Source organism: Neovison vison, chromosome 5 (genome assembly GCF_020171115.1).
Source record: "Neovison vison isolate M4711 chromosome 5, ASM_NN_V1, whole genome shotgun sequence".
In the NCBI taxonomy this organism is placed as follows: domain Eukaryota; kingdom Metazoa; phylum Chordata; class Mammalia; order Carnivora; family Mustelidae; genus Neogale; species Neogale vison.
The window spans coordinates 47368567-47382762 of NC_058095.1; the positions used below are offsets into that span (position 1 = coordinate 47368567).

The following is a 14196-nucleotide window of genomic DNA, read 5'->3' on the forward strand; positions in this document are numbered from 1 at the left end:
AGGGAAAAATTGCACTTCAGAATGAATCATCCATTTTATTTTATTTTATTTTGTCATGTGCTCACAGCATCTCTCTCTCTCTCTCTCTCTCTCTCCTCTCCCTGGCAGGTCAGAGATAAATTAAAAATAAAATCTACAAGGAAAATAATTTATAAAAGCACTTCCCAGGCTCATGCCTTGTATCCCCACTGCTCAGAACACCCCTCTTCCCCCTGCCCCCCAGCGGGGAGGAGAATCTGGCACTTCTCTTCCCACAACTAACTCACTCCCGCTAGTCTGGAGCTGACTGTACTCCAGAGCCAGGCAGGGGTGGGGGCAGCAGTGGCAAAGAGTTAAAAATAAAGACACTGTGGTCCTGGAACCATCTGGCCACCTTGGCGTTGCTCCCCTCTCTGCCTCCCCCAGGCAATCCTCCTGACTGGGGTCTCTACTAAACTGGGGGTGTAGAGAAGCAGCCTGTGGCCGAGAGCCTGGGGGTAGGTGCTCTCAGCCCCCGTTACATGCACTTCTCATTCTCCTAGAAAGAAACAAACAAAAAAAAAAGGCAGACGGAGACCTCGGGACAGAGGAGAAAAATCCCAAGTGTTCACACAGTTACACGGAGTCTTTATGGCAAAGAGAACATTTAGCAGCTTTGAATATTGGGGTATCTCCTTTTTACTCAACACAAGCATTCTAGACCCTATAAGTGAAACAGGGCTCAAGCCCTAAAAAAATCAAAGCGCAAGAAATTCTAAAAGGACTAGTTTTTGTTGCTGGGTTTTGTGGGTTTTTTTTTTTGTCTTCAGTGACATGCCCAGTTGTTGGTAGGGGAGGCCTGAGGGAAGGGTCACTCCCCAGTTTGTGCTGAATACTGCCTGGCTTGTCCACATCATCCCCCTGCCTCAGAGTAGCCCCCAGGAGGCCACAGGCTCAGCACTGGGGGCACTGCCAGCGCCCCAGCTGCAGAAGAGCTCCAGGCAGCGGGGAGGGGCAGGGGCACACAGGCAGGCAGAGAACAGCCTTCGCATGCAGGCTCGGATGGAAACGTGGGTGCCTCAGCTCAGGGGGGACCGGGCACAGAGGGAGATAGGAGTGGCAGGGCAGTGAAGGACATGCTTGGTGTTGGGGCTGCTGCAACACAGCACGGGGGCCTTGTGACCCTTTCCTGTTCCCTCTCTGACCCTAACTCCTCGAGCGAGTGTTGGGTCCCAATGGCTCCCCTACAAATGAAAACATTACAGGACACACCCAAGAGCTCCCCTTTTGGGGCTGCACAGGGCAGGAGCTGAAAGAGCCCACAAGGCCCCTCCCAGATCCCACCTTGTGTTCCACCCTCCCCTGGGGTGAAGTGGGGATTACTCCTGCCTAGGGCCTAGTCCCACCTAAACCTGCCCTCTGGTATTCTGGCAGAGCCAACCTTAACCTGCCCTTTGATTTTCTTCCCGCTTTGATTTTTTTGGGTTTTGGTTTGTTTGTTTTTTTTTAATCCCCCTTCCTTCCTCCCTTCCCTCCTTTCTTCTTTCCGGGAATGAGACTTTCTGTGACTTTCCTCTCACAAGATCCCCCCCTTTTCCCCTTGGTCGGCCTCCAGAAATGCGAGCACCACCCCTTCCCTCAAAGGAAACAGCAGGGGTGAGGACCCTGTCCACCCAAACGGTCTGGCTGCTTCCGCCCCCCTTCCCCGCCCCACAGGGGGAAGCTGAGCCAGACAGCGCCTGCGCCCTCCTCTTCCTGTCCACTGACCCGCAGTTCATCCCATCTGAGATCTATCGGATAAGAAGGCCTTCGAGTCCCCACTGTAGGTCCAGGTCCAGGCCCAGCCCTTCTCCAGTTTCCATCCCGGTGAGCGTCAACCCCCCTCTCCTCCCCAGGCTCACTTTCTTCGGTCCTTTGGCTTCCTCTCCTGTCGCCGGGCCTGCTGGTCAGCCAAGGTGCGGGGAATGAGGAGGACGCTGCCGTCCCCGGCATACTGGAGTGCGTACTGGCTGGGCGAGTAGGGCCGCCCGTTCTCATCCCGCAGCCGCCCGAACACCTCCTGGTACAGGCTCTGGACCTTCTGCTTCATCTGCCGCAGGGACCGGAGGAACTCCACCTTCTCCCGCAGCAGCCGGGCTTTATCGCGCTGCAGGTCCTCCACGTCCCGCTCCAGGTTCAGGATGGTGTCCAGCTTGCGCTTGCGGCAGTTCTGCGCCGCCATCTTGTTCTTGCCCCGGCGCCGGATGTCGCGGATGAGGCTCAGCTGGGCCTCGCTCAGCTGGTACTTGGACAGCAGCTCGTTGAACTCCTCCACCGGCAGGTTGATGATTTTGTCATTGGTGAAGGGGATCTTCATGGCTCGGGCTCGATGCTCGTCCCGGCTCATCTGCTTGTCTAGGAAGTCGGCCTGCTTCTCCTTGCTGCCTTTCTTGAGGGTGCCGGGCGGTGGCAGGTCGGCGGAGTCAAGGGCGCTGGGCGCCATGTTGTACGTGTGGTTGTGGCCCACGTGCTCCAAGTAGGGCAGGCAGGAGAGCTGCGACGGGTCCTGGTAGCTCATGCGGCAGAACTTGGAGTATTCGGGCTGGTAACCCACAGCGCCCTCGGCCTCTTCCAGATCCAGGGTCTCAGAGTCAGAGCTGTACCCAACAGCACCTTCCTCAGAAAAGGAGGAAGAAGCTGAAGAAGAAGCAGAGGAGGAAGAAGAGGAGGAGGAGGAGGAAGAAGAGGAAGAGGAGGAAGAAGAGCTGCCTTCGGAGCCGCTCAGGGAGGAAGGGCTATGGCTGGAGTCCAAGGAGAGGCCTGAGTCAGAGTCGAACTCCTCTTCGAGCTGGGAGGCCTGCACGGGGTTGAAGCCCTCCTCGATGGCCAGGTCCATCAGGCTGATCTCGTCCAGCATGGCTTCGTCTAGCAGGCCCCCCAGTGGGTCGGGGAGCTCAGGGCCTGCCGTGTCGTTGGCGGTGCCGTTGAGCTGGGGCGGGAAGAAGAGCCCCGCCAGGTTGGTGGAGCCAAAGGTGGAGTTGAGGCTGGTGGAGTTGCTGGGGACCAGCGGGAGCAGCGTGGAGCTGCCGGCCACAGGCAGGCTCTCCGCCTCGGGACTGAAGAGTGAGAAGTCCTGGCTGCAGCCCCCCAGAGACGCCTGATGCAGGCTGACATTCTGATTGATGGGAGTGTTGGGGGCAAGGCTGTAGTTGGTGCTCAGGGGGTCTCCAGGAGGGGCGCTGTACAGGATCTCACTCGTCGAAGTGTTCACTTCCATGGCCTGGCAGGGGAGAAGAGTGTCACGGTTCACTCTGAGCAGACTCCCTCCCCCTGGGCTGGCAGGGGGGCGTGGGGAGGGGGGGCCCCCCCACAGCAAGCACCCAGCACAGGCACAGCTACATGGTGGGAAGGCGAGAGACTGGAATCCAGAGCCCAGGGTCAACTCCCAGTCCTGCTAGGTCCACCAGGCCTGCGAGGCCTGGCAGAGATGGGTGGATCCCACCCAACGCAGGGCTGCCCAGCTCCCAGCTATGTTTGGCCAGACTCCCCTACCTCCGAGAGAGAGGCAAGGAAAACACACGACCCTGCCTACCTCTCCTCTGTAAAATCTGCACAGCCAAGAACACCCAGCCTTGGAGGGACAAAGCCCAGCTGTACCACCTGCCCTGTGACCACGGACACATCACTTAACCTCTCTCAGCTTCAATTTCCTCACCTTTAAAATAACAAACACCTGACTAGATGACCATAAGGGGCAGGAGCCGGCCCCAGCCGCAAACACACCGCACCAGTGTCCGGCTGTACGAACGCTAAAGCTGGAAGCATGCGCTCAAGCGATTATCTACCTCGAAGGAAGAAGGCATACCTAGGGGACAGTCCTGTTTCAGAAGGCTCAGCTCTAACCCGAACCCCACATCCTGACTGTACCCCCTCCCCAAGGAGACACCTGGACGATGACCTCTCAGTGTCCCCACTTTCCCACGGATGAGAGAACTGTTCCCTTCTCTTCCCAGAGGAGAGAAATTTCGCAGCTTAATGGGAACACCCACTGCCCCACACCCAAGAGGTTTGTGTCCTGTTCGGGTGATCCTACCTGCATTTCCATAATGGACATGAGATCTTGCCACTGCTGCTCCAAATCAAATGGCGACTCCGTCCCCGTCAAGAGAGGAGACAAGAGATTGTTTTGAAGACCTGGGGGCTCGCTCTCACTAGGCACTGCTTCTGTTATGCTGGAAATGTCTGCTGGAAACTAGGGCAAAACAGAGGTTTTAACGAGGGGAAGACAAGACCACTGTCGCGTTCCTCCCAGAGACTACCAGCTGAGGTTCTGTCTCCTCCTTCCTCCTCTGAATTCACCCCTGCGGCCAGGAGCAGGCCAGCCCTGGGGGCTGGCCCCTTGGACAGCCGCAGAGGGACACACGGCGTGCAGGCTGCCCTGCTGGCTCGGTGGGTGCTCCCTGGAGTCCTGCTCACCTCGGCATTCTCCCCAAAGGGGCAGGTGGCCTCCAGCAGCCTAAGGCACTCTTCCAGGGACAGGGCCGTCTGGTCCTCCCCACCAGGCACCTGCGGCAACAGCAACCGTAAGTCTGACTGACCTGGGCCTCGGCTGCCTGCAGGCCGAAGCCTCTGCCCCAGCCTTTCCCCAGCCTTGGGGGAAGCCGAAGGAGGGTCGGAACAGCTGCAGGCTACACTCTCCCTCTGTGCCCAGGCTGATGGCTGGCCCTGCGTCCCAAACTCCAGGAAAGACCAGAGGGAGAGTGGAAGAATCCTGACAAATAGGAAGCTGCTAGATGCTTTGCTTCCTCCCTGCTGGTTGTCACCAAGGCCTGGCCCCTCTGCTTCTGTTGCTCATCCACTCCCCCTGCCTCAGCCCAAGTGACTTCGAGACCCCAACCCAAAGGACACATTCAGGTTTATCCCACAGACAGAAGCTGCCTTCTCTAAGGAGAAGTTTCTAGAAGTGGGCAGAGGTGGGGGTACCTGTGCAGGGAAGCTCTCCCCAGTTTCTCCATCCACTAGCAGGTTTCGCGCCAGAGCTTCTGCGCCCTCGCCTGACCAGGTGTCCTCCTGCTCCGCTCCATCTCCAACGTCCTTATCCACATCCTGCTCCTTCTGGCGATGACTATAGTCAAAAATCTCACGCCCAGCCCCCAGGTCAATATCCTGTCGCCAAAGGATGTCAATCAGATCTATGTCCTGAAAGACAGATCACCGCGACTTTAGCTCTTGGATCCAGGGGACTTTCCTAGCATCACTGTGATTAGACCTGGGAGTGGGGAGCAGCTCTCCCAGCCTCTGTCCCCTCTGTACCAACAAGGCTTCATTCATCCATTTCCAGATACCAGCCTCCATAAAAAATAAGAACAAAAAACAAAAAACAAACAAACGAAAAAAAACGAGCTAGCAAAAATTACCAGCATGATCAACCTCAGACAAGCCTGTGGGCTTAGGCCCGGAGATACAGCCAGGCCAAAAGGCAGAGCCACCTCACCGCTACACCAGAAAGAAGGGGGGAGGAAGCAGGAGACACTTCTCATTCTGGAAATGAGAATCCCTTCAAACTCGGGTTTGTTGTAGGATGCTGGCCAGGCCAGGCAAGGGCGAACTGTCATGCAGAATTACTCCGAGGTGGCCAGGCTTGCATCAGCCTATGGTGCCATTTCATTTGCATAAAGGGGTGGGGTGGACCAGAGAGGAAAATCCCTGCATTTGCAACCACCTGCTGCCACCAATGACAACGACAGGCTGCCTCCAGCCCTTCCTCCAGCCATTCCCCCTTCCCTGGCTGAGGCAGGAGTCAGGCCGGACACCCACAACTCTTAAAGCCTAGGCTCACCTCAAGATCCATCCCTGCCAGAATTCCCCCTCTCAGCTGATCCTAGCAAGCTGCTTCCGTCTCAGGCAGTCAGCTGATTCTCACTGGGCACCCCACCCCTGCCAAGGCCAGCGCCTGGTGTCCCCTCACACCAGCACTCTCTCTCTCTCCCTTCCTCACCACACCCCAGGCCTCACTGCCGCTCCATCAGTCAACCCACTCAAGGACATGGGCCCCATCACCGCTCAGCCACAACTGCCACCTCAGCCACCAAAATGCCTCCTTCCCACTCTGCCCTGGTGGCTCCTATCAGTTCCTGCACCAACTGCCACCCCCAAAGCCACCAGCATAGAACCCCAATAAATAAGAGCCATTTGGCCTTCCTACACATGCCATCCCCCCGTGGCTGAAGAAATCCTGAACTCCTGGCTTCCATTCAGAGATTCAAAAAGCACTTTCCAGAAAGCAATTTCCTTACATGAGACCCCCCCCCACCCCAAGTCCTGACCAGGCACCCCTTTCCCACCGTAACCCTCCTAGATCCCAAGACCTCCCAGGTGTACCTCTCCCTTCAGTCTCCCCCACATACACCAACCTGAACAGAAGCCCTGGACCCAGGAGCAGAGGGGGGCTGGGCCACCCGGTGCCCAGCCAGCAAAGAGTTAAGGGGCCGGCTCCCTTTGGCATGGCCCCCACCACTGTGAGAGCTGCGGTCCAGGCGGGTCATGGTCTGCGAGATGAGCCCCAGGGCAGCTGGTGCCGGGAAGCCGGACAGGGGGCTGCAAGGAGCTCTTGGCTTGCAGGGAGCACACCAGGCTGGAAGGGTGGCCCCTTGCTAGCTCCAAGGGGCCCGAGGAGGGTGCCCCGCCCGTGCTGCTGCCTGGGCGGCCCAGCCCAGCCCCCTTCCTCCATCCTCGAGCAGCCCCCTCCCACCTCACAACCCCAGTTCCACTCAGGCACCCGGCAGCCCCCACCCTGAGCTCACCGCAGAGGCTGCAGTGAGATGGGACTCCCACCCCATGCTCCGTGCTCAAGCTGCAGAGGAGAGCCAGCTCCCTCCGGGGCCTAGCCTCCCGCTCCTCCCTCTCTCCCCCTCCCCACGCCCCCCAAACTTGTTACCTAGGCTGCAGCAAGGAGCCAATCCCCTCCCCCTCCCACCCGCAGGTCACTGCTGAGGCTGCGGAGAGCCAATCCCCTCCCCCAGGTCAGCAGCTGGGCTGCGGAAAGAGCCAATCCCCTCCCACCGTCGTTACCTAGGCTGCGACGAGAGCCAATCTCCTCCCCCAAGTCTCCGCTGGAGATGCGGAAGGAGCCAATCCCCTCCCACCGCCTGTTACCTAGCTGCAGCCGGGAGCCAATCTCTGCACCAGGGCAGCTGGAGGAGCTGCCGCAAGGAACCAGCCCATCCCTGGGCCGCCTCCGTCTCCTCAAGGAGACGCACCCAGGGGCGGGCAGCCCCACCCAGCCCAGTCAGCCAGCCGGGGTGGCGCAGTGAGAGAGCCCTGGGGGGAAGGGGTGCCCCTCTCCCTCCTGTCGCACCCTGCCTTCCCCAGCCCACTCAGGACCGGGCAGAAACCACTCCCGCAGCTTCTCGGGGAATCTAGCTCTTCCCTGCAAGTGGAGTTTTCCTGTTCCTCAGCAGGGCTGCAGCCGGTCGTCCTGAAGCCCAAGGATCCCAAGCCAGGCTGGGCAAGGACCCTCCCTGCACCCAGCCCCGCTGGCAGCCAGGGGCTCTGTCCCCCAACCCCAGGCCAGAGGACAGGAAGGAGGAGAGCCGCCTGCACACAAGCGGAGAGGTCACAGTGCCGGCCAGGCCTGCCCCAGGCAGGAGGGAGCCCGAGCCTGAAGGCCATACCCGAAGGAGCCGGGTGCTCCCCCACATCCTGGCCACACGTGTGTGCCACGCGCCCCCCTCACCCCAGCTTTGTTCAAGAGCTGCTCCGGCGGCCCCTGGCCCACAACCCTAACGCCAGGAAAATGGCACCCACAGAATCGGCAGCACGGTTCCACCGTCCATCCTCACTGCTGCACCCCTCGAGCCTAAGGTCAGGTCAGGGACAGTATGTTCTCCTTGGTCACAGACTGCTCCTCGCGGGGAAAGAGCTGTACACAAGCCACCCCCTGCTCTGGGCAGAGTGCCAACCTCCAGGGGAATCCTATCCCTGACAAGGGCCTGGGCTAGGGCTGTCCATGGAAGCGGCCTGGCGGCGGGGGAGCTCTGCCACCCCGGGGGAGAATACCAGCTCCAGCAGCGCCTGTCACATGCTCTGGACCTGGGTATTTTTATCCCTGAGTTGCTGAGGAAATGTTGTTCTAGATGCGGAATAATCCTCCCTTCCCCCACACCCAGCCTAGGGCCCTCTGACCCACCCCCAACCCCCAAAGGGAACAGAGAAGGCCCGGGGTCAGGGACGGCACAACCTCCATGAAGGCCAAGAAATGGAAGAAAGCGGGGTCAAAGTCTCATCCCGTTCTGCCCCAACCCAGCCGATGACATCCATACTTCCCACCCCATCGCTTCACCTGCAGAGCTCCCAGGAGCAAGCCCAGTTACACAGCCAGCCCTTGGGGAGCCACATGAGGGCAGAAGGATGGAGGCAGAGGCTGGGACGCGTACTTCTTCAGACCACCATGCCAAGACTGAAGCCCATTTGAAGGAAAAGGACAGAGGAACAGAAAAAAGGTAAAGTTCCAGTGGCACTAAAGAATCTTGGAACTGAGGCACTGCAAGGTAAGGAACGCTCACAGCTCCCGTGCTCAGATACTTCTAGATTATTTGATCCTCTCAAAGCAGATCCGGTGTAAGGCAGCTGAGCAGAGAGCAGCCTTGGCACTAAGACGTGTGGGGCCAGATCCCTCTGCCGTCGGGGGCCTGTCCCTTTTCAGTAAGTTTCGCAGCATCCCAACTAGACGCCAACAGCACCTCTTGCAGTTGTGGCAACCAGAACTGAATCTACACATGACCATCTGTCCCCTGGACAGGCAAAATCACCCCCATGGAACACCACCCGCCCAGAGGAAGTCACAAGCTTTGACAGCCACTGACATTCAAAGAAATGAACTCAGTAACGGGCTCAACTGCAGGACAGGAGGCAGAACCTGATCAGACTGATAGGCAGAAAAAGACCTAAGACCTGTAGCACCTGTAAAACTTTCTACATACCTCCCCTCCTCCCCAGGACTGGGCTCTGGAAAACCCGGCCCAACGCAATCCAGCCTTCCCTTTCCCTAATGGCCAGGAGAGTGCAGCAGGCCTTTTCTCAAGCTCCTTAAGGCTGAGTGGCCAGGCCTGGCTCAAACAGAGCTCAAAGTGGTTTTATCATCACGTTGGTGAAGTGGGAGCAGCAGGAGCCGTTCACCTCCACAAAGGCAAGTGCCTCACTTTCTGCCCCGAACAGTGTATCAGCCACGCGTCGGGAGCCGAAGACCTCTGACAGCTCCAAGCAAGCTGACTGAGGTGGCAGAAGGCCGTTTCTCTTCTAGCTCCCAGCCCTCTCCTCCCTACTCCCTGCAGCAGGCCTCTAGCAAGGAATGGGAGCCTCGGTCCTCTCCTGGCCAAGAATAACTATCTAAATCTGCCCCTTGGCTCGGACCCAGGAGAGCTGACTTATCAAGGACCTTACAACAACAGGTCTGACCACAAAGGAGGAGAATTTCAGGATATGCATGTGTGTTTTGATGTGGGGGAGGTACAAGGCAAGAGTCCACGAAGTATTTGTGTCTTAGCAACAGATACACACCGCATCAAAGCCCATCACAACACCACTCCCTCCCCCACCCCGGGGCCTCCAGCAGTCGTGTTGAAATCTAAGCAGTAAACACGCTGGCATGTTCTAGGAACCTCCCACTGCCCTGCCGGTACATTTAGAGGTGGGTCAATGGTTCAACACAAGGAAATGCTCCCAGGGCCCCAGGCCCCCCTCCCGCAACCCGCTGCTCGCGGTCAGACAATTCAGCTCATTCCTGCCAAAGAACAATGCCTGAGACGCCCCCTCCCACGCCACTCCAGTTCTTTACAGCGGTCAGTACTGTGATCTCGCTCCTTCAGAACCAGCCCCCCACCCCCAGTCCCCTCTCACCCACCCCAACGTGTGGTCACTAACCTCTTTGGTTAGGTCTCCACTGACCGGAGGGGCTACAGCTCCCAAATCCTCCAGATCTTCACTGAATCCCTGCTCCGTCTCGCTTTCTCGCACCCCGTTGTCTGGGCCTGTCACATCTTGGAGGCCACTGGAACTCTCGAGGGTGAGGCCTGAGCTGGGCTGGCTGCCAGAGACAGACCCCTCTGGATCCCGGTGGACCAGCCAGGCGTTGACCTCAGTGGTCGGCACCTGGAACCTGTCCAGGGCCCTCACCTGACTGAGGAGCCGCCGGGCAGTGAAGTAATTGTCCAGGTCTATGCTCTTGGGGTGGATACCATAGCCATCCAAGGTATTCCTCAGGTTGTGGAACTGGGTCTGAGTATAGGCAGAACTGGGCCCCAGGATGATCTCCCGGAGCGGGGGAAGCTGTGAGGTCAGGTAAGTATCCACGTCCACCCGCACCCCAATCAAACTCAGCAGAATGGTGAACTGGAGAAGTCCTTCCGTTAAGTATTTCTTCAGAGAAAGCATTGCTGAAGGACCAGAATGTTTATGCTTTTTGGTTTTTAAATCTTCCAAAAGACAAATCAAGGCCACTGCTCTGGTGCTCCAGCCAGCAAGTTACCCTCCTCAGGGCCAAACCCTGTATCCCACCCTGGCAGAACACAGGGGTTGAGCTCCCGGATGGCCTCAGAGGAAAGCACACCCTGTGAAGCCAAGGCCTCTCTCCAGACCACATTCACTTTTCCCTTCTCGGCACCTCACCTCAGCGTGTACAACTGTTGCTAACCCAGTCCAGGCCCTCAAGGCCCACGTGACTTACTGTCTCCACAGTCCACATACAGTCACTTCCTCACTCACATTAGTTGTCCTCTCTGTAGATTCCACTGCAGGCTGTTCTCAGGAACAGCTGACGTTTTGTTTTGGGTTTTTTTTTTTCCTTCTCCCTAAGGTTTATTTTCTTTGGCTGGAGCTACAGGCCTTTTGTCTTGGGTCAGAGTGTCCCGCCTCCTCCACACTTACCAGGGGGGTTTCCAGAGAAACCTGAAATGGGAATCACAAGAGCAACAGGATAAGATTCCAGAATTTTCACACCATGATCAAGGCAGAAGGCAGGAAACACGTTCAAATGCCACTTTCATATTTTATTGAAAAATAAGTCAATTACTTTCAGAAAAATAAAAACCAAAAATCTGTTATAAGTATAACTACGAAGAGAAAATACTACTCACAAAGGATCCCCCTTTCTGGATACTCAATTTGTAATAACCTAAAAGGTAGCTTGTTTGGGTAAGTAGATAACGCCTGGGGCATCCAAAATATTTTACATGATGTCTGATTTACCAACCCTCCCCCACCCATCTACACACCACCCAGCTTCTATTTTTAGCTTGAGAAGCCCATTTCCTAACTTAAAGAAAAGTTGTATCCTCCATCTCTCAAGACAAAACTGCCTACAATCCCTGTCCCTTCCAGTTCTAAAGGGAAGGGAGAAACTAGTAATGGGAAAAGAATATATGAGGACAACGTTCAGGACACCACTTCACGACAGAATAATAATGCCTTTTGTTTTCCCAACTTTAAAATATGGTTTCTCTTTCCTATGAAATCATAGGAATGGTGAGAGGGGGGATGGTGAGAGGTCTTGGGGGGGCGGGGAGCAGTGAAGCAGGAGGATTATTCCACCCAGAATTTGCAATAGGCAGGTTATATTTTCATTTATATGACCTTCTGAGCCAAAGCAGAAGGATAAGACCAAGTTATCAACCTAAATAGCCAAGTGGGGAAGGAGTAAATCTGCCTTTCAGTTTCTGGTCTCTACTTCTGAGTTTCCATTAACCTCATAAATCAAGACGTAACTCTTCTCTTCACTGTCGTGACCCCCCTACCAACTTCATCCTAAAGGGGAAGAGTGACACACGGATAGGGACGGACGGACGAATACACGAACGCACGCGCGCGCACACACACACACACACACACCTTATTTGGTTAAAGTAAACACAACTGCGACCCAGAATTCCTGCTAACACTACCCTCCCGTTCTCACGCAATTTATTACTAAAACCTCCCAAGAGACAAGTTCGAGAAACCGGACAAGGCCCCATAAAAATGAACAAGGCCAGACGCCTCTGGTCTGAGCCCAGTCCCACCCCGCCCCGGATACCCGAGTCCGGCTGGGACCAAGTCGCCATGCCCGCTGTCCGCGTCTCGGCTTCTACCCTTCTGGGGCAACAGCGAACAAGTGCGACTCAGCCGGCCTTGACCCACCCTCACAGCCAAACCCCACCCCGCCCTCCGTCCCGATGGCCCCACCCCGTTGCAGGCCTGGGCTTCACACCACGCCTTCTCGCGCCCTCAGCCCTCCCCAGTCCAACCCACGCCGGAGCTGGCTTTCTCCAAGGCTTCGCGGCCCCTCCCTGCCAGGCCCAGCGCCCGGGCCCGTCCGAATCCAGCTCGCCCGCCCGTTCCCGCCTCCTGCCTCCTGCCCCTGGGCTCCACCCCGCCGCCCTTCACCCCACAAGCCTCAGTCCCGCGGGGCTGCGCCCGCCCCCACCACCGGCGTCGGGGAAAGGAATGTGCTTGATACCCGCTGCAGAGCTCAGCGTCCGCCGCTGCCGCCACAGCAGGCCCTCAGCCCGAGTCCCGGCCTTGCCGCCGCCACCGCCGGCCGGCCTAGAGCTCCCCAGCCTCCGCTTCCCTCCCCGCCCCCTCCTCCCACCTCACTCGGAAGCCCGCCCTCCGCGTCCTTCCTAGGACCACGTTTCTCCAATCAGCGAGCCGAGACTGCGGCCGTCGCCGGATGTCACTTTGATTGACAGCCAAAAAAGCCCAATGGCTGAGCGTGCCTCCTCCTTCCTCTCCCGATTTCCCAAGACTGACATGGCCCACAGCCCAGTGCGTACATAGGCCCGCCCCGCGGCGTGGGCTCACCAATAAGTGGGGCGAAGGCCTTATTGCCCGGCATTCTTGCCCCTCCGCGGTGCGTCGGCCTTCCAAGGTACTATAGGTTGGGCGCGGAGTAAAGTGTGCAAGCTGAGCGCTTTCAGTGCATTCCTCGGCTGGGGAATAAAGGCTTAGGACCGGGGGTGAGAGCTGGTATCACTGCCGGAGCGCGGAATTCTACCCCCGCCCCGAAGGTTCCCACGGTGACTTGCAAAAGCCCAGTGAGACCTGAGGGGGCCGAGGCGGGACACAGAGCATGTGTTCCCCGCGGTGGCGACGCTCGAGCCGCCATATTGGGTGCTGGCAACGGAAACCGCTATTGCCGCTTCCGCTCTGTGCAGGCCTGGCACCGTGGCCGGAGCCAGTCGCAAGTGGCGGGCAGGGGTCGCATTGCGGGAAGGGTCCAGCGGGCGGGTTGCCACCACGGTCGTGGGACGTTGACGGTGTGAAGGATATGGCATGACTGGCGAGTTTTGTAGTGATAGGGACACCCCATAGAGTTCTCTTCCCGGTCTTGTCTGCCCCGCCCGCCCAGACCACGGAGCTTAGTCTTGCCTTTCAGGAACTTTCTTCAATTTCGGGTGCTGGCCAATCTCACCTAGCCGACATCTTTGTGATTTTTCAAACATTGCTTTATACCCAGCCTCTCCCGGGGGAGCCTGTTAAACCTGCAGATTCTGAGGCCTCACTCCAGAGACCGTGATGGACTTAACCCTGGGGTGGCGGCCTGATAACCTGCCTGCTTAGTAATGACGCGGGTAATTTTAACACAGTTGATCCCAGGACCACCTTTAGGCAATCACTAAATTGAAGTTCCTAGTACTTTGTTCCCAGCTGTGGGACTTAAGAGGCATCAACTCAAATTCTTGACTCCCAGGGAGATTCTCGTAATCTAGTGGGCGAAATCACTGGTCCTTGTGCAACAAGGACAAGGCCAGCTGCTAACTCTTCAGATAACAACATGTAGTCCTTGCGTGTTTGGAGAGTTGGGAGGCTTAATCTGGGGTGGTTCACAGATTATAAAGCACTTTCAGAATTCATACAGAAAGGTACACCAGCGGCCAGTCATCGAATCCTTAACAAACTTCTGGGGTAGTTAGGGATTTCTTTTCTTTCTTTCTTTCTTTTTTTTTTTAAAGATTTTATTTATTTGACAGAGAGAGATCACAGTAGACAGAGAGGCAGGCAGAGAGAGAGAGAGAGAGAGGGAAGCAGGCTCCCTGCTGAGCAGGGAGCCCGATGCGGGACTCGATCCCAGGACCCTGAGATCATGACCTGAGCGGAAGGCAGCGGCTTAACCCACTGAGCCACCCAGGTGCCCCCCCCTCTTTTTTTTTTTTTAAAGGCATTTCAAAGACTGATTCAGAGAGCACAAGTTTTACTTACTCGTTTTACTATTTGGCTTCTAGTAAA

At 57.0% G+C, this 14196-nt stretch overlaps 1 protein-coding gene across 4 annotated transcripts; it reads right to left on the reverse strand.

Annotated features, from left to right (window-relative positions):
• Nucleotides 1–561: 561 nt before the first annotated feature.
• On the reverse strand, nucleotides 562–12510 carry NFE2L1 (NFE2 like bZIP transcription factor 1). Of its 4 annotated transcripts, none has more exons than XM_044248791.1 (6): nucleotides 12428–12510; nucleotides 9859–10881; nucleotides 4921–5136; nucleotides 4414–4503; nucleotides 4031–4189; nucleotides 562–3217 (listed from the first exon to the last, which is right to left on the reverse strand). In XM_044248791.1, the coding sequence occupies exons 2-6, from the start codon at nucleotides 10366–10368 to the stop codon at nucleotides 1856–1858; spliced, it is 2337 nt and encodes a 778-aa protein (XP_044104726.1). In that variant the 5' UTR covers nucleotides 10369–10881; nucleotides 12428–12510; the 3' UTR covers nucleotides 562–1855. The 4 variants fall into 4 exon arrangements, with proteins under 4 accessions (XP_044104726.1, XP_044104727.1, XP_044104725.1 ...); XM_044248792.1 differs by lacking the exon at nucleotides 12428–12510 and adding an exon at nucleotides 12005–12116 and having other exon boundaries at nucleotides 4921–5103; XM_044248790.1 differs by lacking the exon at nucleotides 12428–12510 and adding an exon at nucleotides 12005–12116.
• Between the last annotated feature and the right edge of the window lie 1686 nt (nucleotides 12511–14196).

Excerpts from the sequence above, each read along its gene's own strand:
- NFE2L1 (XM_044248791.1), bottom strand. The coding sequence starts at position 10,368 with ATGCTTTCTCTGAAGAAATACTTAACGGAAGGACTTCTCCAGTTCACC. Across the intron at positions 4,190-4,413 it reads CCTTTGGGGAGAATGCCGAG|TTTCCAGCAGACATTTCCAG; the intron begins GTGAGCAGGACT and ends GTTTTGCCCTAG. Across the intron at positions 3,218-4,030 it reads TGTCCATTATGGAAATGCAG|GCCATGGAAGTGAACACTTC; the intron begins GTAGGATCACCC and ends CTCCCCTGCCAG.